At 41.3% G+C, this 26,755-nt stretch overlaps 1 protein-coding gene across 1 annotated transcript in view; it reads right to left on the bottom strand.

Annotated features, from left to right (window-relative positions):
* Window positions 1-25,771, bottom strand: part of si:ch211-251b21.1 (uncharacterized protein LOC571720 homolog) — a 37,066-nt gene extending 11,295 nt beyond the window's left edge. Inside the window, exons 1-6 of the mRNA XM_062052192.1 lie at window positions 25,642-25,771; window positions 25,508-25,576; window positions 14,497-14,528; window positions 12,927-13,112; window positions 11,974-12,197; window positions 3,242-3,339 (exon numbers count right to left, since the gene is read on the bottom strand). Of these exons, the coding sequence (XP_061908176.1) occupies window positions 3,242-3,339; window positions 11,974-12,197; window positions 12,927-13,112; window positions 14,497-14,528; window positions 25,508-25,571 (604 nt within the window). The 5' untranslated portion in view covers window positions 25,572-25,576; window positions 25,642-25,771. The remainder of the gene's footprint in view (window positions 1-3,241; window positions 3,340-11,973; window positions 12,198-12,926; window positions 13,113-14,496; window positions 14,529-25,507; window positions 25,577-25,641) is intronic.
* Between the last annotated feature and the right edge of the window lie 984 nt (window positions 25,772-26,755).

Here is a 26,755-nt window from a genome sequence, read left to right as displayed (position 1 = left end):
TCCATATGTGCACTTGGCACCAGGACACCCTCGGCCGCAGTTCCATGATTGACTTTGTAGTTGTGTCATCGGATTTGCGGCCTCATGTTTTGGACACTCGGGTGAAGAGAGGGGCAGAGCTTTCTACCGATCACCACCTGGTGGCGAGCTGGCTCCGATGGTGGGGGAGGATGCTGGACAGACCTGGCAGGCCCAAACGCATTGTGAGGGTCTGCTGGGAACGCCTAGCAGAGTCTCCTGTCAGAGAGAGTTTCATTCCCACCTCCAGAAGAACTATGAACATGTCACGAGGGAGGTGCTGGACATTGAGTCCAAGTGGACCATGTTCCGTGCCTCTATTGTCGAGGCGGCTGATTGGAGCTGTGGCCGCAAGGTGGTTGGTGCCTGTCATGGCGCTAATCCTAGAACCCGCTGGTGGACACCAGCAGTGAGGGATGCCGTCAAGCTGAAGAAAGAGTCCTATCGGGTCCTTTTGGCTCATGGGACTCCAGAGGCAGCGGACAGGTACCGACAGGCCAAGCGAAGTGCGGCTTCAGCGGTCGCGGAGGCATAAACTCGGACATGGGAGGAGTTTGGGGAAGCCATGGAAAACGACTTCCGGACGGCTTCGAAGCGATTCTGGACCACCATCCGCCGCCTCAGGGGGGGGCAGCAGTGCACTGTCAACACCGTGTATGGTGAGGATGGTGTGCTGCTGACCTCTACTGCGGCTGTTGTGGATCGGTGGAGGAATTCTTCGAAGACCTCCTCAATCCCACCAACACGTCTTCCTATGAGGAAGCAGTGCCTGGGGAATCTCTGGTGGGCTCCCCTATTTCTGGGGCTCAGGTTGCCAAGGTAGTTAAAAAGCTCCTCGGTGGCAAGATCCACCCGGAGTTCCTTAAAGCTCTGGATACTGTGGGGCTGTCCTGGTTGACAAGACTCTGCAATATCGCGTGGACATTGGAGGCGGTACCTCTGGAATGGCAGATCGGGGTGGTGGTTCCTCTCTTTAAGAAGGGGAACCGGAGGGTGTGTTCCAACTATCGTGGGATCACACTCCTCAGCCTTCCCGGTAAGGTTTAATCATGTGTACTGGAGAGGAGGCTACGCCGTATAGTCGAATCTCGGATCCAGGAGGAACAGTGTGGTTTTCGTCATGGTCGTGGAACGGTAGACCAGCTCTATACTCTCGGCAGGGTCCTTGAAGGTGCATGGGAGTTTGCCCAACCTGTCTACATGTGCTTTGTGGACTTGGAGAAGGCATTCAACCGTGTCCCCCGGGAAGTCCTGTGGGGAGTGCTCAGAGAGTATGGGGTATCGGACTGTCTGATTGTGGCGGGTCGCTCCCTGTATGATCAGTGTCAGAGCTTGGTCCGCATTGCCGGCAGGAAGTTGGACCCCTTTCCAGAGAGGGTTTGACTCCGCCAAGGCTGCCCTTTGTCACCGATTCTGTTCATAACTTTTATGGACAGAATTTCTAGGCGCAGTCAGGGCGTTGAGGGGATCCGGTTTGGTGGCTGCAGGATTAAGTCTCTGCTTTTTGTAGATGATGTGGTCCTGATGGCTTCAACTGGAGAGGATCTTCAACTCTCATTGGATCGGTTCGCAGCCGAGTGTGAAGCGACTGGGATGAGAATCAGCACCTGCAAGTCCGAGTCCATGGTTCTCGCCCGGGAAAGGGTGGAGTGCCATCTCCAGGTTGGGGAGGAGATCTTTCCCCAAGTGGAGGAGTTCAAGTACCTAGGAGTTTTGTTCACGAGTGAGGGAAGAGTGAATCGTGAGATTGACAGGCGGATCGGTGCGGCGTCTTCAGTAATGCGGACGCTGTTTCGATCTGTTGTGGTGAAGACGGAGCTGAGCCGGAAGGCAAAGCGCTCAATTTACCGGTCGATCTACATTCCCGTCCTCACCCATGGTCATGGGCTTTGGGTTATGACCAAAAGGACAAGATCCAGGGTACAAGCGGCCAAAATGAGTTTATTCCGCCGGGTGGCAGGTCACTCCCTTAGAGATAGGGTGAGAAGCTCTGTCATCCGGGAGGAACTCAGAGTAAAGCCGCTGCTACTCCACATTGAGAGGAGCCAGATGAGGTGGTTCGGGCATCTGCTCAGGATGCCACCCGAACGCCTCCCTAGGGAGGTGTTTAGGGCACGTCCGACCGGCAGGAGGCCACCGGGAAGACCCATGACACGTTGGGAAGACTATGTCTCCCGGCTGGCCTGGGAACACCTCGGGATCCCAAGGGAGGAGCTGGATGAAGTGGCTGGGGAGAGGGAAGTCTGGGCTTCTCTGCTTAGGCTGCTGCCCCCGCGACCCGACCTCGGATAAGCGGAAGAAAATGGATGGATGGACAAACATGTTGGTAATGATAGTCATGAACATAACACCTGGCATAACAATATCATAATAATCATGAACATATTGGTAATAAAAATATTTAACAAATTGGTAATGATAATCATTAACATTTTGGTAATGACAATGATATACATTGTGGTAATGATAATCATTAATATTATGGTAATGATGATCATTAACATTTTAGTAATTATAATCATTAACATTATGGTAGTGATAATGACTATGAACATAATGATAATCATGAACGCCGTGGCAAAGTTGGTAGAGTGGCCGTGCCAGCAATCGGAGGGTTGCTGGTTACTGGGGTTCAATCCCCACCTTCTACCATCCTAGTCACATCCATTGTGTCCTTGGGCAAGACACTTCACCCTTGCTCCTGATGGGATTTATATAGCGCTTTTCCAAGTACCCAAAGTCGCTTTACATGTAGAACCCATCCTTCATTCACACCTGAATTGTTGATAATGATTATTATTAACATCAATAATGATGAAGATGACCATGTTGCCAATGATAATCATAAACATATTGTTAAGTTCTCAACTCTTTCACTTCCAACACGACACCGATATTGGAGCCTTGACTAATGGCTGATACTGATATCGAACCAATACGATTTCACACCTGATTTGAGCTAATCTTAATTTTTCATGTCATAAAGATATGTTTAATAACTATATGCTTAGTGCAAACCGTTTGTGGAAGACACTTTTCCATTCCCGCGTCCTTTAAGGCGCAGTGACCACATGGTGATGTCGTGTGGAAGCTAAAATGTTACCTGGAAGCAGCGGGACTGTGGCTTTAAGAATGCTGACGATGTTCCCAAAGAGCAAAAAAAGTAAGTGTGTGTGCAAGTGTGTGTTTGTGTGTGTGTGAGTCCAGCTGGTTGCTAGGTTACCTTGCAGGGTGAGCGCTCCAATGATGTACCAGTAGCTGTGCAACAGAGTAAACGTGTGCTCGTCCGTCTCAGGCTTGGCCCACTCAGTCGGACTGATCCTGTACAGTCCAGGAAACAAAAACACGGACAAGGTTCACCTTGGGGTTTTCTTTAGTCCAGGACAATTCTGCTGTGTTCGGACGCAGCGCCTCTCTTTCAGTTGGGTTTTCGTAAGTCATTGCAATTATCGTACGGCCAAACATCGAATATAACTAACTAGTCAGAGCCCCCAGACAAAGACTTTGTTGCTGACTCAATAATAATTTTTATCACTGCGGAGGTTAATTTGTGTCTTTATTACGAAAGCGTTTGTTCACACTGAATTACATAACTGAATTTTTTGTGTTTGGGTTCTGTGAACTGAATTTTTCGACATCAAAATTATGCTAATAGTTTCAATTCAAAAACATGGTTAGCAAAATGCGTGAGTAGTAAAATTCAGTGACAAAAAAATTCTGTGTAAAAAAATTAAATGTAAAAATAGTCAGTGTTTAAAGGCCTACTGAAATGAATTTTTTTATTGAAACGGGGATAGCAGATCTATTCTATGTGTCATACTTGATCATTTCGCGATATTGCCATATTTTTGTTGAAAGGACTTAGTATAGAACAACGACGATAAAGATTGCAACTTTTGGTATCTGATAAAAAAAAGGCTTGCCCCTACCGGAAGTAGCGTGACGTAGTCAGTTGAACATATACGCAAAGTTCCCTATTGTTTACAATGATGGCCGCATGAAGTGAGAGAGATTCGGACCGAGAAAGCGACAATTTCCCCATTAATTTGAGCGAGGATGAAAGATTTGTGGATGAGTAAAGTGCAAGTGAAGGACTAGTGGGGAGTTGAAGCTATTCAGATAGGGAAGATGCTGTGAGAGCCGGGGGTGACCTGATATTCAGCTGGGAATGACTACAACAGTAAATAAACACAAGACATATATATACTCTATTAGCCACAACACAACCAGGCTTATATTTAACATGCCACAAATTAATCCTGCATAAAAACACCTGCGTGTTTGTTATGCTAGCTCCTAGCTCCTCTGCTAGCTCCTAGCTCCATAGAACACGCCAATACAATTCAAACACCTGATCAACACACACAATCACTCAGCCCAAAAGACCGTTCACCTAACCCAAGGTTCATAAAGCTTATATATTTTTAAAAAGTTACGTACGTGACGCGCACATACGGTCAAGTTGTCAAATGTTTAGCAGCCAAGGCTGCATACTCACGGTACCTGATATTCAGCTGGGAATGACTACAACAGTAAATAAACACAAGACATATATATACTCTATTAGCCACAGCACAACCAGGCTTATATTTAATATGCCACAAATTAATCCTGCACAAAAACACCTGCGTGTTTGTTATGCTAGCTCCTAGCTCCTCTGCTAGCTCCTAGCTCCATAGAACACGCCAATACAATTCAAACACCTGATCAACACACACAATCCCTCAGCCCAAAAGACCGTTCACCTAACCCAAGGTTCATAAAGCTTATATATTTTTAAAAAGTTACGTACGTGACGCGCACGTACGGTACGGTACGTGTTATGCTAGCTCCTATGCTAGCTCCTAGCTCCATAGAACACGCCAATACAATTCAAACACCCGATCAACACACACAATCACTCAGCCCAAAAGACCGTTCACCTAACCCAAGGTTCATAAAGCTTATATATTTTTAAAAAGTTACGTACATACGCAAAAAAAAGTTGCGCACATACGGTCAAGCGATCAAATGTTTAGAAGCCAAAGCTGCATACTCACAGTAGCACGTCTGCGTCTTTGTCATCCAAATCAAAGTAATCCTGGTAAGAGTCTGTGTTGTCCCAGTTATCTACAGGCGTCTGTGTATCGATGTCAAAAGTCCTCCTGGTTAGAGTCTCTGTTATCCGAGTTCTTCCATCTTGACTGCATCTTTCGGGAATGTAAACAAAGAAGCGCCGGCTGTGTACTGTTGTGGCTGACTACGTTCGAAAAATACGTCCATTTCGCACCGACAACTTTCTTCTTTGCTTGCTCAGCTTCCTTCTTCATAATGCAATGAACATGATTGAAACAGATTCACGAACACAGATGTCCAGAATACTGTGGAATTATGAAATGAAAACAGAGCTTTTTCGTATTGGCTTCAATGTGGAAGGCATACCCGTGTTCGCCGGTCTACGTCACGCGCATACGTCATCCTCAGAGGCGCTTCGAACCGGAAGTTTAGCGGCAAATTTAAAATGTCACTTTATAAGTTAACCCGGCCGTATTGGCATGTGTTATAATGTTAAGATTTCATCATTGATATATAAACTATCAGACTGCGTGGTCGGTAGTAGTGGGTTTCAGTAGGCCTTTAAAGATGCAATGTATAAAAATTAAATGTAAAAAAAATCAATGTAAAAAAATTCTGTGTATAAACTTTGTGTCAAAAAATGGGTGGATAAAAATTAAATGTAAATACATTTGGTGTAAAAAAAATTCAGTGTGTAAAAATGTTATGTAAAAAATTCATTGTATAAAAAAATTCAATGTAAATAAATTTGGTGTAAAAAAATCAGTGTATTAAAATTCAATGCAAAACAATTACATGCAAAAAAATTAAGTATAAACAAATTAAATTAAATTAAAACAGTGTCATAGATTCAGTGTGTAAAGATGCAGTGTCGAAAAATTCTAAGCTGAAAAATTCAGCGTAAAAAAATTAATTGTAAAAAGGATTCAAAGTCTAAAAATTCAGTCTGAAAAAAATGCGTTAAAAAATTAAGTGTATAACATTTTGTATAAAAAAATCTGTGTACAAATATGCAGTGTAAAAAATTCAGTGTATAAAAATTAAATGTCAATAAATTTGGTGTAAAAAAATTCAGGGTCTAAAAATTCAGTGAATAAAACTTCAATGCAAAACAATGAAATGCAAAAAAATTCAGTGTAAAAAAGAGTCAGTGTCAAAAATTCAGTCTAAAAATGTGTAAAAAAATTAAGTGTATACAAATTCAGTGTAATTTTATACACTGAATTTTTATACACTTAATTGTTTTTACACCAACTTTATTTACGTTGAATTTTTATACACTGAATTTATTTTTTACACTGCATAAAGATGCAGTGTAAAAATCAGTTTAAAAAAATAAGTGTTAAAAAAATTTGGTGTCGAAAAATTCAGGGCTTCAAAAAGCAAAACTCGCTTCTGGTAAATTAAGACTCAAGTTACGATCTTGTCTCAGAAGCAGCCAATGAGGTGTCAAGTTTGGAGTCACTTGACACGGGTCTTACAAAACAGCATAAAAAAGGCACTTACTAAAATGCACTTTATAATACATTGGCATAATACAACATATTGTTGTATTATGGCCAGTGTTGGGACTAACGCGTTACAAAGTAACACGTTACTGTAACGCCGTTAGTTTCGGCGGTAACTAGTAATCTAACACGTTATTTTTTATATTCAGTAACTCAGTTTTTATATTCAGTAACTACATGATGTGTTACTGCGTTATTTTACGTTATTTTTTATGTAGTATCGGCTAGAAACAGAAGATCTGAGTGTGTTTTATTGCAGCGCTGCAGACCGCGGTGGAAAAGAAGAGGCGCTTTGTGTTTGGGGGGGGGGGGGGGGGGGGGGGCTCTCATACCGTAGTTGAGGGGCGCAGGGGAGACGTTCTGTACTAACAACCTTCACTTTACCCGGAAGTGGGTGAATGACGAGGCCGGCGGTTTGTTGCAACTTTGTGACTTTATTGGACGCAGCCATCCACCAAGCTAGAGCACCTGCACGCACTCACTGTTGCCGCTCCCTCACTTCTCTCGCCCACTCACTCACTGACGTCCCTCACCTTACATGCTGTCATATTTTAAAGGGCCACACACACACACATACACTACTCTCATAACAACTAACATGACATCATGGTGAAGCCAGAAGTCGAGTGTCTTAACATTCTCACTACTTTTCTTTTGTCGAGCACAAAGAAAATAACATTTTAGTTCAATGTAAGTTGTGTCTTGGATCAAAGATCCTATCTACTTAAAGTTAAAGTTAAAGTGCCATTATGTTGCAGATATTTAAAATAGTTTTGTCAATTTGTTCTGGCCTGAAATAAATTGGCCCTTTGAAACATATCTTTGTCTTTGTGTGTTGTATGTAGACCACATTGTTTGTGTGTTGTATGTAGACCACATTGTTTGTGTGTTGTATGTAGACCACATTGTTTGTGTGTTGTATGTAGACCACATTGTTTGTGTGTTGTATGTAGACCACATTGCTTAGCAGAGTTCAGTGATGCAAATGCATGTCAAGTTGATCAACAGATTGTATTATTCTCCAGTGCAATAACAGTACTGAAATAAAGGCTAAAAGGGCATTAATGGGAGCCTTAAAAAAAAAAGGGGAAGAAAAGAAGTAACTAAATAGTTACTTTTCACAGTAACGCATTACTTTTTGGTGTAAGTAACTGAGTTAGTAACTGAGTTACTTTTGAAATAAAGTAACTAGTAATTGTAACTAGTTACTGGTTTTCAGTAACTAACCCAACACTGATTATGGCTGGGTATTTTCAAACTACAGAAATTATTCCAATGGTTAGAATCTGCAGGTTTGAGCGACACTGAATTTTTATATTCTTAAAACACTTTTTGCTAACAAATTTGTTTCAATGAAATCGTCAGCATAATTTGAAAAATTACAGTTCACAAAATGTAAAAGCAAATAATAGCTTTTGAAATATTGACACAAATGAACCTCTATATATTGTTACTGTTTGTTATGGTTTGAATTGTACAATTACCATATTTGCTGTGTGTACATTTGAACTTATATGTTCTTTAATTATAATTGTTTTAATTTCTTTGTGGAGGACCTGATGTTGCTATCATTAAAATAATGAACCCTAAACGTGCCAACTTCCCTGGTTTTGGGTTTTGTAGTATACACAGTCGTTGTCTGTGTAGATCCACCCATGGCATTTATTCAGGAGTGCTAGCTTGCTGTTAGCTGTTGTATCCTCCTGCGGTGTGTAGCTATTCTATGATACTTGTAAGAAATGTACTTTATTCATCGCCATGGAGGCGAGGATTAGTGATTTAGAAGTGGCTAAAACACTACCGACTGCGAATGGGCGTTAGCCGCTAGCTAGCTAACGGCTAACAAGACCAAGAGCTAAGCACCTCTTGCAGAGTGATGCTTTAGTGTTTATATCTTCAACTGTTGTTTGTTTCTAAGCCTAAATGCGTTCATTCTTTTTTTTTTTATATATCTGAACACAGTTTCTGCTTGTAAGTACTCGGTGTGTGTGTTGCCTAACATGCGCCTCTGCTCGTTTTACCAGCAATGTCATGTCTGCTAAAAAAATAATAAAAAGTACAGGTATTTTTCAGGAGCAGTATAGTACCGTTTTTAGTTCATTAGTACCGCAGTACTTTATTAGTACCGGAAAAATTGCAGGCGCTAAATTTGCAGAGACTCACAACTGGGAATTGCCTCTCATGGTTCACTTTAAAGAGCCGTTCAAAAGACCCGATTCGTTTGCGAATGTCACATCTCCAGACAGTAGGCGTTTAAAGTGAGAAATTATATTTTTGTATGGGCTACATTGCATATCATAGACCAGGGGTCACCAACGCGGTGCCCGTGGGCACCAGGTAGCCCGTAAGGACCAGATGAGTAGCCCGCTGGCCTGTTCTAAAAATAGCTTAAATAGCAGCACTTACCAGTGAGCTGCCTCTATTTTTTAAATTTTATATATTTACTAGCAAGCTGGTCTCGCTTTGCTCGACATTTTTAATTCTAAGAGAGACAAAACTCAAATAGGATTTGAAAATCCAAGAAAATATTTTAAAGACTTGGTCTTCACTAACTGACAAAGAAACAGATAACAGATTTGGTGTCCAGTTCAAAGTGTGACATGATTTATCTAAAAATTTGAGAGTTGACTTTTGTATTTTACATGAGTTATTATTTGTACAAACATGGTGCAAAGTAATTCATGATTTGTTCAAAAATGTTAGTGGCTAGCTAGTTAAAATGGGATATTGTGATTTCACAAGACTGTCTTAGAAGTGATCATTTGAAAATGTTCAATTTAAAAAATGTGCACTTAGAGTAAATATAAAAATAAAGTGCTGCATATTGATATTTATCTGTTCCTATATATATTTATTGTGAGAAATCATTAAGATGATCAGTGTTTCCACAAAGATAAATATATAATTAATTATTAATAATAACATAGAGTTAAAGGTAAATTGAGCAAATTGGCTATTTCTGACAATTTATTTAAGTGTGTATCAAACTGGAAGCCCTTCGCATTAATCAGTACCCAAGAAGTAGCTCTTGGTTTCAAAAAGGTTGGTGACCCCTGTCATAGACATACGTTAGCTAGGCTGACCATATTCTGAAATCCCAAAAAGAGGACACATATATGCGTGCCAAGGCGGAAAGCACGCCAAGGCCGGGACTAGGTGAAAATTTGCCAATGATACTCGAACTTGCTTTATAAATAATATATTTTTTTAAATAAAGCATTTTTTCTCCTCTGTTGACAGCAGTGTTGGCGCTAGGAATTTTCAAAATGGGGTCCCACAGTAAATTTTTGGGGTCCCACTTTTTTGTAAGCGTTTTGAAAACAAATGACAAATGTATGCATTATCCTGTTATATCTCACATTCTATATTGTGTTTTGGAAAAAGGTTGTCATAAACGTTACATAATTTTTAAAAAAAGATAATACAAAAGAAAACAAATGTGTATGCATATGTACCGTAATTTCCGGACTATAAGCCGCTACTTTTTCCCCTCGTTCTGGTCCCTGCGGCTTATACAACGGTGCGGCTTTTCTACGGCTTACGGTAACCAGGGGCGCGCACTACCGAGGATGCGCGAGACCGAGGCAGACATCTGGCGCCAGGTAACGAGAGCAAAACAAAGAGTAGGAGAGCGTCAGCGACAGTTTGCGCGAAGGAAGTGTTCATGCAAACACCCTCAATATGGAAAACAAACGGAGAAGTGCATATGATGCTACTTTTAAGTTAAAGGCAATCGATCTGGATGTGATGTGAAAGTTTGATTGAATGATTGAAAGATTTATTGTTAATAAATGGGACGCTTTACATTCCCAAACAGTCATCTCTGTCCCGACAATCCCCTCCGTGGTAGCAGGAACCCCTATATACTACGGTAATTACACATCAAAACACCTGCGGCTTATAGTCGGGTGCGGCTTATATATGGATCAATCTGTATTTTCCCCTAAATTTAGCTGGTGCGGCTTATAGTCAGGTGCGCCTTATAGTCCGGAAATTACGGTAAATGTATTCAGTTATAAACATTCATTCACTTTCTTCTTTCCTTCATGGATCTAAACTTTACCGCTGCTGGTAGTTTTTTCTATGTTTTTATTTAATAAGTTGTAGGTGTATTTATTTCAGTATAAAAGTGTAAAAAGTGTTTTGCTTGGGTCATGAAATGATGATAATGGTGTGCCAGGGCATACATACATTTTATATTTAACGCTTAAATCTCTGGAGTCTACATCAACTTCGGATATATTCCTCATTTCAAAATGTTTTAGTTTTTTTATGTTGTTTTTTTTGTTTGTTTGTTTGCTGCCCTTTTTTGTCAAACAAAACTATGTTTTGTATGGCAAACACACAAAATATGCAAAATCTTCCACCAAAAATATTTTTCAAAGTGGAATATTTGATGTGAAGTAATCGGAACCTTTGATAGGTTAATAATTCATAATAACATTGATTTTGATTCAATATTATGTTTTGAGCAATGACAGTTTGAAAAAAAAACAGCTTTGTTTTATTAGTCAACATTGCAACTTTTTCTAAATTACATTTCACCTTTAAGCTTTTTTATTTCACTTTTGTTATGTTTTTGTTTATTTTAATAGTATTTTTAGAATGTGCCGTGGGCCTTTAAAACATTAGCTGTGGGCCACAAATGGTAAAAATTTTTTTTTTTAAATTACTAATCTGCGTCCTTTCTGATTTCAATGCGTTAAAAAGACACAAAAAGTGCGTTAACGCCAACACTGCTTGACAGTATAACAAAATAAGTCATACTTATATTCTGTAACATTCATAGTTTTGGAAAAAAAGTGCAGAGGTAGAAATATTCAAAATAACCTCTTGTATATAATCTAAACATAAATAATGCCTCAAAAGAAGTTAATTAAATTTAAACAAAAAAACAGCAGACGAGCTCTCGCCCTGCACAGCTGTTTTGTGCTTTGTAGTGTCGATATGGGCTTGTAGATCGTTGGCCCCTTTATTTGCCACAGATATATACATTCCTGCTTTGCACACAGTGCATTCTGCTTCCCATGTGTCACGGCCAGGACGAAAACACAAATACTTTTCCCGCAAATCATCCGTGAAGTTGCATTTACATTTCGGCATTTCTTGTTCTCATGTCTGTCTCTCCACTCACTAGCTCCCTTGCTCTGTGTCTCTCCCCCTCCCTCACGAATGTTGCTACGTGCGCGCACCTTCAGTTTTTTTTTTAACCCCTTTTTAACTTAACCCTGGACGTACATTGAAAATACACGCAACCCTAATTCAAAATGCAGGACATTTGAGGCATCTAAGAAACCCCGCCCGGACACCCCGGACACCCCCGCAAAAAAGGACATGTCCGGGGAAAAGAGGACGTATGGTCAGCCTAACGTTATCCTGGTTTTCAACACACCTGCCCATCAGGAACACGCAGACGCCAGTTAGCAGGAATGCAAGGAGGACGCCCACCCACATCTGCGTGGAGAAAGGCGCCAGGAGGCTGAACGTTTCGTCATCGTTGGCCACACCTTTGTGGAGGATGAAACCGATTCCAGTCTGCATGAAGGGCGTGGTCATGTCCACGTACTGCTCCCGGATGGCAGTGAGTGTCAGCGGCGCCACAGCCAGGTCAGCATCCTGATGGAGGGAACTCATCAATGGTGCCCAAACCTTTTCCACTAAGGGCCACAGACTGACAACTGAAGGAAGCAGGGGCCATTTTGGTAGTTTTCACTTTCAAAACCAGTACAATATATAGATTTTATTTTTTAAAGAACTACAAAATGCAATTTAAATAGAAACTTCATGTGAATGCTGAAGAGCCAAAGCCTAACTGAAACGCTAACAGTTAGCACGCTTGCTATATACCAAAATATGACTGAGGTAAATACCTACAAAATTAGCTAAAAAATAAATAAAAAGATTACAAAACAGATTACTACGAGATATTTAATGTGTTCAAAATGCTAACCTGCTAATTTTAGCATGCATCAAGTACCATAGGTGTAACCTACAAATTTAATGAAAAGAAAGAGCTAGCATACTAACGCTAGGTCTCATTTGTCAAGGTGTGTACTTACAAAATTAGCTAAAAAAATAAAAGCGACCATATCAACAATAGCATGCTTAACGTTAGCATTGGTCAAATACCCAATTCTTTGACACTCAGGTGTATACCTGCAAAATTTGCAAAAAAAAATAAAGCTAACATGCTAATAGTAGAATGCTAACGATTGTGCTGCGTGCTGTTAAAAAAAAAAAAAAAAGGTTCGGGCCGCTAATGGCCCCGTGGGCCGCACTTTGGACACCCCTGGTCTACAAGTATGGTAGTTGTTATCATTACTACGCTGTGTTCCAGCAACTCACCCCTCTTATGACTTCACCAATCATGCCGTTCCAGTTACCGCTGGTGTCCATAACTCCGTAGCGGTTGTCCTTCACCAAGTGCAGCTTGTAAGTGAAACCAAGCTTTTGGCTGAGCTCAGAGATCAAGTCGATGCAAAAACCTTCTAGCTCTCCTTCAGACCCCTTGGTCATGGTGTACGGTTCTTGCTGGAAAACAACATCACTTCTTGGAAAAGCAGCTCGTAGAGGACCAGACCCTAAAGATCGATTCTCACCATGTCAGTAGATCAGGAAAAAAAATTCTCAAAATTAATGCAGATTAATTCATGAACTAATTGGATTGAAATATTAATCCGACTGCGGCATAGAATGAGGCACAATTCCTGAAAAGTTGGTATTTCCTGATGCAAAATGAAATATAATATATAATAAAAATGTATTGAATTTAATTGTGATTAATTGGAATTAATCCACAGCAACCTTGATTAATCTTATTAAAAATGTTCATTTGACAACGTGACTCAAAATGCATCCAAGTTGTAAAGTTAAGCAGTAGGGGTGTCCCGATCTGATATTTGTATCAGTTTGATATCAGCAAAATAAAAACAAGCATGGTATGGTATCATTTTGCATGTAAAATGTGCAATACAAGCAGTCCTGCAGCATGTTTGTGTGCGATATCATGTGCGATACAAGCAGTCATACATCAAGTCAACTTGTGTGTGATATCATGTGCAATACAAGCAGTCCTGCAGCGTGATTACTTGTGTGTCATATCATGTGCGATACAAGCAGTCCTGCAGAGTGTTTACTTGTGTGTGATATCATGCGCCATACAAGCAGTCCTGCAGTGTGTTTACTTGTGTGATATCACGTGCGATACAAGCAGTCCTGCAGTGTTTGTGTGTGATATCATGTGCGACACAAGCAGTCCTGCAGAGTGCAAAGTTAACATCTAAATCTCCTCCAATAAGCAGACAATTTCTTCTATTTTACTAAAGTCATTTACAAAAAGGTAAACATGCTAGGCTATATACACAACAGCTCATCACACAGTAGCACACAAGCTAGACATAAATAATAATCATTTAATCATTGAACAATATTGCAGTGCAAAACAGCACATTTGTTCATATAAACAAGTATCAAATAATTATATTTGCATATTACTTACACATACAAAGCGTATTAGAGAGTATCCAGTAACAAACGTGTCCGCATTATTCAACTTTCTGCATCTTGACCTTAACTAAATGAATTATTGTGACCACTGGGTGTCTGCACTAAAACAATTACCACTCCACTTCAATGTGAAGACAGCAGAAGCCCATTCCAGACGTTTAATAATAAATAGATTTATTGTTTTTCAAACCTACCATTGTTGTTTGTGTTGACTCATTTCACTTGATCAAACCTTCTGACACTCCGCACACGAGTATGAAACATTTCTGCTGATATCGTATTGGGTCAATGCTGATATTGTGTTGGGTCAATGTCGGTATCAGCCAATACTCAAGGCTCTAATTTGTTACTAAAATAAAAAAAAGTTTTTATGGGTTTGCGACTGTAAGGAAGAAAAGAAGTGCTGTACCTTGATTGTCGTGATGGATAACTCTTTGGGGCCTGGAATGGAGAAAAAAACACATCAGTCTTTGAAAGAAGTCACTAAGTGAGCCAAAAGATACTTTGGATGTTTTTGTCTTTTGTCCCGGGCTGCAGTAAATACGCCGAGCAGCTCAGGAGGACAAAGGACGGCTTTAGACTACGCTGAACGACACCAAGCAAGACCAAGGGCCGAGGATTCCGCCGCCACAATGTCCACTAGCAGTGATATCAGTGCATGTCTGCAGGACCTAACATGGGCGCCAAGTGTTGGTGGGGGTCAGGAGGTTCTGGGGGTGCAAGTTCCTGGTGGACCAAAGCTTGTCGTACGAGGCTCATGACACCCTGTCAGACAAGATGTCTGCCGGCTAATTGATTGATCACGGAGCTTTGTAACGCTCAGCACGTCCTCAGCCCCTCCCACTGCTGAGAAACAGGAAGCTGCCCGTGTCCATTATGCTTTCGCAGCTGGCGGCGAAACCCCATTCTAAAAAAGCGGTTTTGGAGCGGGACCTCTTTGGGAAGGTCAGCCAGAGTCTGATGTCAGCGGTATTGAGATGTTGGCACACTTCTTCCACTGAGGGCCCCACATTAAAAATCTAAACATGCGGGGGTCATTTTGACTTTTTTCACTCACAACCATTAGAGCTCTCCTCTGTTTTGGTGCATGTTATAGGGCCCGTGACCCAAAAGGGTCTGAATTATTTTCTGTCAAGCCGACAAAACGTTAGTCCCTGAAGTATTTATTTGGGATCTCAAATTTAGTTTTATGCTGCTACAAAAAGAAATAAAGGAGAAGGAGAAGAAGCAAGAGAGAGAGAGAGAGAGAGAGAGAGAGAGAGAAAAGCAAGAGAGGAAGAGTGAGAGAGACAAAAAGAGAGCAAGCGAGAGCTACAGAGAAAGAGTAAGCAAAGGAGAGAGAACAAGAGTGAGAGAGAGAGAGAAAGGGACAGAGTAAGAGAGTAAGTGAGCTAGACAGAGAGAGAGCTGGATAGAGAGGGAGATTAATCGAGAGAACGAGACAACAGTGAGAGAAAGAGTGAGAGAGCTAGAGAGAGAAAGAGGGACAGAGAGGGACAGAGAGAAAAAGTTAAGAGACAGAGGAGCTAAAGAGAGAGCTAGCAAGAGTGAGAGAGTTGAGAGAAAATAGCGAGGGAGGTAGATAGGGAGCGCGTGAAAGAGCGAGAGAGAGAGAGAGAGAGAGAGAGAGAGAGAGAGAGAGAGAGAGAGAGAGAGAGAGAGAGAGTGAGAGAGTAAGTGAGCTAGACACAGAGATGCTGGCTTTGGCAATGTAAATTTATGCTTCCCATGTCAATAAAGCCCCTTTGAATTGAAAGAACTGGAGAGAGAGCAAGATAGAGAGTGAGATTAATGGAGAGAAAGATAATGACAGTGAGAGGAAGAGTGAGAGAGCTAGAAAGAGAGAGTGAGAGAGAGACGGACAGAGAAAGAGTTAGAGAGAAAGAGTGAGCTATCAAGAGTGAGAAAGAGCTACAGAGAGAGAGAACAAAAGAGTGTGTGGGAGAGAGAACGAAAGAGTGTGTGAGAGAGGGAGTTAGAGAGGGGAGTTAGAGAGAGTGCGAGCTAGAGAGGGAGTTAGAGAGGGCAAGGGAGAGAGTGCGAAAGAGAGTTAGAAAGAACCAGAGAGAAAGTTAGAGAATGCAAGAGAGAGTGTGAGAGAGAGTTAGAGAGTGCAAGAGAGAGAGTATCTCACAAGGTGAGGTGGAAACTGAGCTGCACTTTCTTACAACCTGCCCACTGTACCAAGACATCAGAGACATATACTTCCCACAAATTGCAAATACACAAAGAGAGTTTGAAAACATGACAAGTATACAAAAAACTCCCATAGCTGCTGGGGGAAGTAAAGCAATGTGCAAACACAGCAGCAAATGTGTGAGCTGTTGTGACAAGAAAAGGACATCCAATTGAATACAACCCCATAAAGACTATCAACCATGTGAGTATTCCCGCTCTCTTTGTACTATATGGATATATTTAATGTACCGTATTTTCCGCACCATAAGCCGCACCTAAAAACCACAATTTTTCTCAAAAGCTGACAGTGCGGCTAATAACCCGGTGCGGCTTTTGTATGGATTAATATTAATATTCGTTTTCATAAAGTTTAGGTCTCGCAACTACGGTAAACAGCCGCCATCTTTTTTCCCCGTAGAAGAGGAAGCGCTTCTTCTTCTACGATAAGCAACCGCCCCCATAGAGGCGGAAGCGCTTCTTCTTCTACTGTAAGCCACCTCCAAGGTGAGCATCCGCCCCCGTAGAAAAAGAAGCGCGCGAAAAATACGATTCATTTCTTTTGTGTGTTACTGTAAAGACGACCACAAAATGGCTCCTACAAAGAGACACGCGTACAACGCAGAGTTTAAACTCAAGGCGATCAGTCACGCAGAAGAACACGGAAATAGAGCAGCAGCGAGAGAACTGAACATAAATGAATCAATGGTGCGTAGGTGGAGGAAGCAACAAGATGACCTGCGCCAAGTACAGAAGACAAAACTGAGTTTCCGAGGGAACAAAGCAAGATGGCTACAGTTGGAGGACAGACTCGAACAGTGGGTTGTTGAGCAGAGAGCAGCAAGCAGAAGTGTTAGTACCATCACTATTCGAATGAAGGCAACAGCGCTAGCAAGCGAACTTCACTTGGATGATTTTAAAGGTGGTGCTTCTTGGTGTTTTCGGTTCATGAAAAGACGCAATCTCTCCATCCGCACACGGACTACTATTTCACAGCAACTACCAAAAGACTTTCAAGAAAAGTTGGCTACTTTTCGCACATATTGTAAAAACAAGATAGCTGAAAAAAAGATCCGGCCAGAGCACATCATCAACATGGACGAGGTTCCCCTCACTTTTGATATTCCTGTGAACCGCACCGTGGATAAAACAGGAGCACGTACGGTAAATATTCGCACCACAGGGCATGAGAAGTCGTCTTCACAGTGGTCCTAGCTTGCCATGCTAATGGACAGAAACTTCCACCCATGGTCATTTTCAAAAGGAAGACATTGCCAAAAGAGAACTTTCCAGCCGGCATTATCATAAAGGCTAACTCGAAGGGATGGATGGATGAGGAAAAGATGAGCGAGTGGTTGAAAGAAGTGTATGTGAAGAGACCGGGTGGCTTTTTTCACACAGCTCCATCCTTGTTGATTTACGACTCCATGCGTGCCCACATAACTGATGGTGTAAAAAAACAAGTGAAACACACTAATTCAACACTCGCCGTCATTCCGGGTGGATTAACCAAAGAACTCCAACCACTGGATATTGGTGTAAACAGGGCATTTAAAGCTCGACTGCGAACGGCGTGGGAACGATGGATGACCGAAGGCGAGCACACCTTCACTAAAACAGGGAGACAGCGCCGGACAACATACGCCAACATCTGCCAGTGGATTGTAAATGCCTGGGCGGATATATCGGTCTCAACTGTGGTCCGAGCGTTCCGGAAGGCAGGAATCACGGAACTGCTGGACAACAACAGCGACACGAACTCTGATGACTTCGACGAGACGGAGCCAGCCATTTTGGATGCCGTGTTCGCCCAACTTTTTAATTCAGACACCGAAGAAGAAGAATTCGAGGGATTTATGGATGAAGAATAACTTCAGAAAGTGAGCTTGAAATGTTTATTTTGTGTGTTGTGTGACATTATCGTTCGAGCAAAGTTGAGTTATTGATGTTGCTATTGCTCTGCACTGTACTATTTTGAGTGTTACTATTTTTGTGATTGCACATTTGCACGTTACTTGATTGCACATTACATTTTGGGAGTGAACAGAGTTGTTAGAACGCTGGTTTTTAATATATTAAAGTTTGACTGACCTCCATCTGACTGTTTTTTTGACATTCCCTTTAGCGCAGCGTAGGTGCGGCTAATAACCCCGGTGCGGCTAATGGGTAAACAAAGTTTTGAAATATGCCGTTCATTGAAGGTGCGGCTAATAACACGGGGCGCCTTATGGTGCGGAAAATACGGTATACATATATGCATCTATATTGAAAGGTATTGCACAAATCTCTAGTTTATTAAGTTTGATACATTTTAGATGTTTTGATTGTGATTTAATGCTGGCTTTGGCAATGTAAACGTATGTTTCCCATGTCAATAAAGCCCCTTTGAATTGAATAGAATTTTAATTGAGTGCGAGAGAGAGTTAAAGAGGGAGTTAGAGAGTGCATGAGAAAGTTAGAGAGAGTTAGAGAAAGAGTTAGAGTGCAAGAGGGAGAGTGCGAGAGATAGTTTTGAGAAAGTTAAAGAGGGAGTTAGAGAGTGCAAGAGAGAAGGTGCGAGAGAAAGTTAGAGAGGGAGTTAGAGAGGGAGTTTCGAGACAGTTAGAGACAGAGTTAGAGAGCGCAAGAGAGAAAGTTAGAGAGAGATTTAGAGAGTGCAAGAGCAGCATGAGAGAGATTATCGAGAAAGTTTGAGAGCGCAGCAGAGAAAGTGCGAGAGAGAGTTTCGAGAAAGTTAAAGAGGAAGTTTGAGAGTGCAAGAGAGAAAGTGCGAGAGAGAGTTAGGGAAGGTGCGAGGGAAAGTTAGAGAGGGAGTTTCGAGACAGTTAAAGAGGGAGTTAGAGAGCGCAAGAGAGAAAGTGCAAGAGAAAGTTAGAGAGAGACTTAGAAAGTGCAAGAGAGACAGTGCGAGAAAGAGTGCGAGAGAGATTATCGAGAAAGTTAAAGAGGAAGTTTGAGAGCGAAAGAGAGAAAGTGGGAGAGAGAGTTAGGGAGAGAGTCTCGAGCGCGTTAGGGAGAGAGTTTGGAGCGCGTTAGGGAGAGAGTTTCGAGCGTGTTAGGGAGAGAGTCTCGAGCGCGTTAGGGAGAGAGTTTCGAGCGCGTTAGGGAGAGAGTTTCGAGCGTGTTAGGGAGAGTTTCGAGCGCGTTAGGGAGGGAGTTTCGAGCGCGTTAGAGAGAGAGTTTCGAGCGCGTTAGAGAGAGAGTTTCGAGCACGTTAGAGAGCTAGAGAAGGTTAGAGAGGGAGTTAGAGGGGGAGTTTCGAGACAGTTAAAGAGTGAGTTAGAGAGAAAGTGCGAGAAAGAGTTAGAGAGAGACTTATAGAGAGTGCAAGAGAGACAGTGCAAGAAAGAGTGCGAGAGAGATTATCGAGAAAGTTAAAGAGGAAGTTTGAGAGCGCAAGAGAGAAAGTGTGAGAGAGAGTTAGAGAGGGAGTTAGAGAGAGTTAGAGAGAGTTAGAGAGGGAGTTAGAGAGTGCGAGAGCGAGTTTCGAGAAAGTTAGAGAGCGCGAGAGCGAGTTAGAGCGTAAGAAAGAGAGTGTGAGAGAAAGTTAGAGAGAGAGTTAGAGAGGGAATTAGAGAACGTGAGAGAGAGTTAGAGAGTGAAAGAGAGAGAATGCAAGAGAGAGTGCGAGAGAGAGTTAGAGAGGGAATTAGAGAGCGCAACAGAGAGACTGTGGGAGAGAAGGTGCTAGAGGAAGTCAGAGAGAGTCAGAGAGGGAGTTAGAGAGGGAGTTAGAGAGCAAAAGAGAGGGAGTGCGAGAGAGTTAGAGAGGGAATTAGAGAGCGCAAGAGAGGGAGTGCGAGACAGAGTTAGAGAGGGCGAGGGAGAGTTGGGGAGTTGGAGAGGGAGTTAGACAGGGCAAGAGAGAAGGTGCGAGAGAAAGTCAGAGAGGGAGTCAGAGAGCGAAAGAGAGGTAGTGCGAGAGAGAATTAGAGGGAATTAGAGAGCGCAAGATGAAGTGTTAGAGAGGGAGTTAGAGAGAGAAAGCGAGAGGGAGTTAGAGAGTGCAAGAGAGAAGGTGCGAGAGAAAATTAGTGAGGGAGTTAGAGAGAGAAAGCGAGAGAGAGTTAGAGAGTGCAAGAGAGAAGGTGCGAGAGAAAATTAGGGAGGGAGTTAGAGAGTGCAGGAGAGAGAGTGCGAGAGAGAGTTAGAGAGGGAGTAAGAGAGTGCAAGAGAGAGAGAATTAGAGAGGGAGTCAGAGAGTGCAAGAGAGAGAGAGTGCGAGAGGGAGAGAGAGTGCGAGAGAGAGAGCGAGAGAGAGTTAGAGAGTGCAAGAAAGCGTAAGAGGGCAATAAAGAGAATGCGAGAGAGAGTCAGAGAGGGCAAGAAAGAGTGCAAGAGGGAGTTAGAGAGGGCAAGAGTGTGAGAGGGAGTTAGAGAGGGCAAGAAAGAGTGCGAGAGGGAGTTAGAGAGGGCAAAGGAGAGAGTGCGAGAGAGAGTGCAAGAGAGAGAGTTAAAGAAGGAGTTAAAAAGCGCAAGAGAGAGAGTGCGAGAGAAAGTTAGAGAGAGCGAGAAAAAGTTAAAGAGAGTTAGAGAGTGCAAGAGAGAGGGAGTCAGAGAGGGAGTCAGAGAGGGAGTCAGAAAGGGAAAGAGAGAAGGTGCGAGTAGGAAGTATCTATGTCGAGTGTGCAATACAATGGTGCTGCTTTTGTTTTGAAAAGCGTTATTTGTATTACTTCCGTGTGAACGTATGCGCGTGCGTGATTGTGAGTGAATGTGAACAGCTGCAATCACAAATTACAAAATAAAGTTTAAAAAACATCTATGTCGTGCGCGCAATACAACTGTGCTGCTTTTATTTTGAAAAGTGTTATTTATGGGCATATGTCCGTGTGTAACCTATGAGTGAAGGTGCACAGCTACAAGTGATGCACGGTTACTCCCGAATCGCTAAAAAGAGAAAAGTTGATGACGAATGGCGTGTTTTCAACAAGACATGGACTGCCAAGCAACGTTCCCTCTAAAGTGCGCGCCTGCGCAATTGCGCACTGCTCAAGTGTCCTCTGCGCACAGCAAATATATGCCGCGCACCAAATCAAATCCCATCTGAATTCTAAACAAAATAAACAAATTTATTTTGTGTAATTTTGCAATGCAACTTTGAGTGACATTGACAACAAGCGGCCCTAACGGTGTTCGTCAACACCGTTCAATTGAACACCGTTCAATTATTGTAACGTCTATCGAGATGCTTCGAGGACAGGAATTATATCGATCACTTTATTAAACAAAACTGTTTATATTGGGCCATAACCACACCAAAAACATGACTAAAAAACGTATATCTCGAAAAACTAGTCATTGTCTGCCGTACAAACCAGGCCAAAACCAACTTGTCATCTGCCACCAACACGCATAGCACTAAGCCACCGGTGCGTTTATGGTCACAAAAAGTCGGACAACTCAAACACCACACAAAGTTACACTATGACTCGTCAGTCATACGTGTGCTTATTTTACCGTCATTTATTATTAATGTTAATTTATTTATATTAATCATGGAATGCTGTTACTAGAGAAAGTTACAGGAATGCACACTTCATCCTATGCTTACATTGTGCAACATGAGGATGTTTAAGGGGTACTAAATGTGATCTCTGAAAGGGGTACAAATGATTTCCAAAGCAGGGCTTTTGGTATAGAGTTAAGTTAGATTAAATGAAAGTATTATTATTATTATTATTATTATTATTATTATTATTATTATTTATCTTACGGTATATATCAAAAATAATATTGAGCAAAATTTTATTGAAATATTGTCGATGTGGCCCTCCAGCAGTGCTCGGGTTGATCATGCGGCCCTCGGTAAAAATTAATTGCCGAACCCTGCCCTACGCTAATGCAATTCCCAAAGCATTTTTAAATAGGTCAATAATTCATAACGACATTGATTTGTATTCTTTTTTTTTTAGCGATGACAGTTTATAAAATACACTAAGAATCCCAGAGACCCAAAATAGTCTCAGTCATTATATGTTAAAATAAGTCACATATTAATATTTTTTTACTTTTTAAGACTTGAATATCTATAGATCAACTTCAGAACTACCCATTGACATAAAGTAAAAACATTTTACGTTTGATGCCCTTTCTTCTCAAAGAAAACTTTTTTTTTTTTTTCAAAAACAAAATATGCAATATAATAATATGAATATTGTGAAGTAATTGGGGCCTTAAAGGCCTACTGAAATGAATTTTTTTTATTTAAACGGGGATAGCTGATCTATTCTATGTGTCATACTTGATCATTTCGCGATATTGCCATATTTTTGCTGAAAGGATTTAGTATAGAACAACGACGATAAAGATTGCAACTTTTGGTATCTGATAAAAAAAAGGCTTGCCCCTACCGGAAGTAGCGTGACGTAGTTAATTGAACATATACGCAAAGTTCCCTATTGTTTACAATGATGGCCGCATGAAGTGAGAGAGATTCGGACCGAGAAAGCGACAATTTCCCCATTAATTTGAGCGAGGATGAAAGATTTGTGGATGAGTAAAGTGCAAGTGAAGGACTAGTGGGGAGTTGAAGCTATTCAGATAGGGAAGATGCTGTGAGAGCCGGGGGTGACCTGATATTCAGCTGGGAATGACTACAACAGTAAATAAACACAAGACATATATATACTCTATTAGCCACAACACAACCAGGCTTATATTTAATATGCCACAAATTAATCCTGCATAAAAACACCTACGTGTTTGTTATGCTAGCTCCTATGCTAGCTCCTAGCTCCATAGATCACGCCAATACAATTCAAACACCTGATCAACACACACAATCACTCAGCCCAAAAGACCGTTCACCTAACCCAAGGTTCATAAAGCTCATATATTTTTAAAAAGTTACGTACGTGACGCGCACGTACGGTCAAGCTATCAAATGTTTAGCAGCCAAGGCTGCATACTCACGGTACCTGGTATTCAGCTGGGAATGACTAAAACAGTAAATAAACACAAGACATATATTTACTCTATTAGCCACAACACAACCAGGCTTATATTTAATATGACACAAATTAATCCTGCATAAAAACACCTACGTCTTTGTTATGCTAACTCCTAGCTCCTATGCTAGCTCCTAGCTCCATAGAACACGCCAATACAATTAAAACACCTGATCAACACACACAATCACTCAGCCCAAAAGACCGTTCACCTAACCCAAGGTTCATAAAGCTTATATATTTTAAAAAAGTTACGTACATACGCAAAAAAAAGTTGCGCACATACGGTCAAGCGATCAAATGTTTAGAAGCCAAAGCTGCATACTCACAGTAGCACGTCTGTGTCTTTGTCATCCAAATCAAACTGTGTACTGTTGTTGCTGACTTCGTTCGAAAAATACGTCCATTTCGCACTGACAACTTTCTTCTTTGCTTGCTCAGCTTCTTTCTCCATAATGCAATGAACATAATTGCAACAGATTCACGAACACAGATGTCCAGAATACTGTGGAATTATGAAATGAAAACAGAGCTTTTTCGTATTGGCTTCTATGTGGAAGGCATACCCGTGTTCCCCGGGCTACGTCACGCGCATACGTCATCCTCAGAGGCGTTTCGAACCGGAAGTTTAGCTGCAAATTTAAAATGTCACTTTATAAGTTAACCCGGCCGTATTGGCATGTGTTATAATGTTAAGATTTCATCATTGATATATAAACTATCAGACTGCGTGGTGGGTAGTAGTGGGTTTCAGTAGGCCTTTAAAGAGGTCGATAATTCATAACATTGATTTTAATTATTTTTTAAAGCAATGACAGTGAAAAACAAATTCCATTAAAGTTCTCAGGGGTCTAAAAGGGTCCCACTCATAAAAGTGATAAAAATAAGTCATACATTATTTAAAAAAATCTCTAGATCAACTTCAGATCTATCCATCCATTTTCTACCGCTTAGTACACCCTGGACAAGTCGCCACCTCATCGCAGGGCCAACACAGATAGACAGACAACATTCACACTCACATTCCCACACTAGGGCCAATTTAGTGGTGCCAACTGGACTAGAAAATGCCTCAGAGTTAATACGCTTGTCCCTCTCGGGGTGACGGGGGGTGCTGGAGCCTATTTTTAAAAGTATTATTATTATTGTATTGATTTGTTTTTGTTTGGATTCCCTTTTCGGGTTCATTATTCAAAAGCAGTGTTTCTTAACCATAGGACCCATTGCTGGGCCATCAAAACATACAGTATTTGTTTCTCATCTGTGGCCTGTGCCAGTTGTAATACACTTTTCCACCACTTTTGGCAGTAATGACAGTGTCAAGCAAACAGAAGAAGTCTGGCGCTAAAGTAGTTCTTAAGCGCAAGAATTATGACTAAAGCAATTAATCCATATTGCCGATTGCACTTTAATTTTATCTGCAGTTTAGTTAAGAAACATCCATCCATCCATCCATCCATTTTCTACCGCTTGTCCCTTTTGGGGTCGCTGGAGCCTATCTCAGCTGCATTCGGGCGGGGTACACCCTGGACAAGTCGCCACCTCATCACTGGGCCGACACAGATAGACAGACAACATTCACACTCACATTCACACACTAGGGCCAATTTTAGTGTTGCCAATCAACCTATCCCCAGGTGCATGTCTTTGGAGGTGGGAGGAAGCCGGAGTACCAGAGGGAACCCATGCAGTCACAGAGAGAACATGCAAACTCCACAGAGAAAGCCTGGGATTTAACTCAGGACTACTCAGGACCTTCGTATTGTGAGGCAGATGCACTAACCCCCTATTTATTATTAATTTAGGTGATTTATCATTATGCATGTTTTATTTATACTTTTTATATCCATTGTTGCATTTTATTCTTACTTATCATTTATGTATTTTTTTTTCTATATTGTTAAAATGCTACACATTTTTTAGGCGAGGGCAAATTCAAACTGGTGATGTCATCGCCTTATGGAATGTTTACAATGAAAACTAGATTTCAGTTTAATTCCCACCAATAGAGTAATATTTGTGTACCACATCCTATGGTATATCTGACACTAGGGATTGTTTATCTGATAAAAAAATAATACAATTACGAGCCAGTCTTTTGAACAAGTCTTTGAAAGGAACGACTCGTTCAGATCCGGCTCCCTCCAAAGAACCATAAATCGCATTTCTCGGGGTGTTTTATAGGCAATGTTACGTGCCTGATGTGAACTGCAGTCAACAAAATCTTGTTTTTGGAGCTAATTCTATGATTTTGAAGAAAGTTAGAAATAGGAGATGAAAAGGTGAGACTCTTACCTGCAGCAAACGCCCATCTCTGAAGGGCCGCTATGGTGAGGACGAAGGCTGTGCAGACTTTCATCCTGCCTGAAAATAATGTCAAATACGGATTTAATGCCCCCTTTTGGTGGAATAATATTTGGAGTTCTCACCTCTGATCTCGGAGCTGCGTGGATCAGAGAAGAAAGTAGGGAGAAGATAAAGGAATTGTCAATAAGCGATGCTGTGTGCAAGGATGCTGTGTGCGGCAGGCAGTAAGTGGGCCGAGTTAAATGTGGGCGGATGAGGAGGGGGAAGGGCTAAACCACAACAGGATCTTGACAAAAAGTCTCAGGGCACATGTGTCAAGTAGGAACACTCAGTTTCCCCTCCCCAATTTTTTTTTTTCCCCCTTTAAAAATACTGTGTACAGCTCCACTAATGGACATTGGAGTGTTACTTTCAAAGGCAAAATTAAAGTATTGCTAGAAACATAATTTTATATGGGACTGTATTGTATTATGTGTATAGTACATGTTCCAAAAAGAAAAAAACATAAAACACCACCAGAATTAGAGATATTACAAGTCAAAGTGTTACGCTTGTGACTAGGTGTAACTAAACATTACCCTACAAGATGAAGGCAATTGCATATTATTGATATTTGAAATGTATTCAATGTTTATAAATGAATATTTAAATATAACAAATGTAAAAAAGGGAATAAATATTCAAAATAAGATCATTAAATGAAATCTAGTTTGGTTACGCCATCATGAGCGCAACACAAGGTTGCAAAAGTTTCAACTACAATTCTAAATAAGATGTCAAAAGCAAACGGAAATCAAATACACACAGCTTAAAGATTGATCAATACCTATTTAAATTTAGTATTACATAAATATGATGATTTATCAAAATATGAAAGAAATATACCTGAACAGAACGCTCATGATGGATACACCAAAAAGTAACGCTATGAATCGTGTTTTTCCAAGTGTTTGGGGCATTTTTATGCTATTTCCAAGCATCTCCTTTTTATTATAGTTGATTTTAAATGGTCAAACTAATGCATATTATATGTGCATGCCCTAGTAAACAAAAAAAAAGTAATATTTATTTTGATTGTTACATTTTGAAGTACATTTGTGCAGGTGGGTGGGAATGTACCCATTACCCGAGCTGTACACTACTGGAAAGTAGTTGAACTACCAGGAATAATGTGATGAAGTATTGCTCAAGTCAGGGTTGTCCAAAGTGCGGCCTGGGGGCCATCTGTGGCACATT

Source organism: Entelurus aequoreus, linkage group LG07 (genome assembly GCF_033978785.1).
Source record: "Entelurus aequoreus isolate RoL-2023_Sb linkage group LG07, RoL_Eaeq_v1.1, whole genome shotgun sequence".
NCBI lineage: Eukaryota > Metazoa > Chordata > Actinopteri > Syngnathiformes > Syngnathidae > Entelurus > Entelurus aequoreus.
Note: the sequence above shows the minus strand (reverse complement) of the source record. Positions and strands in the feature narration are given on the sequence as shown.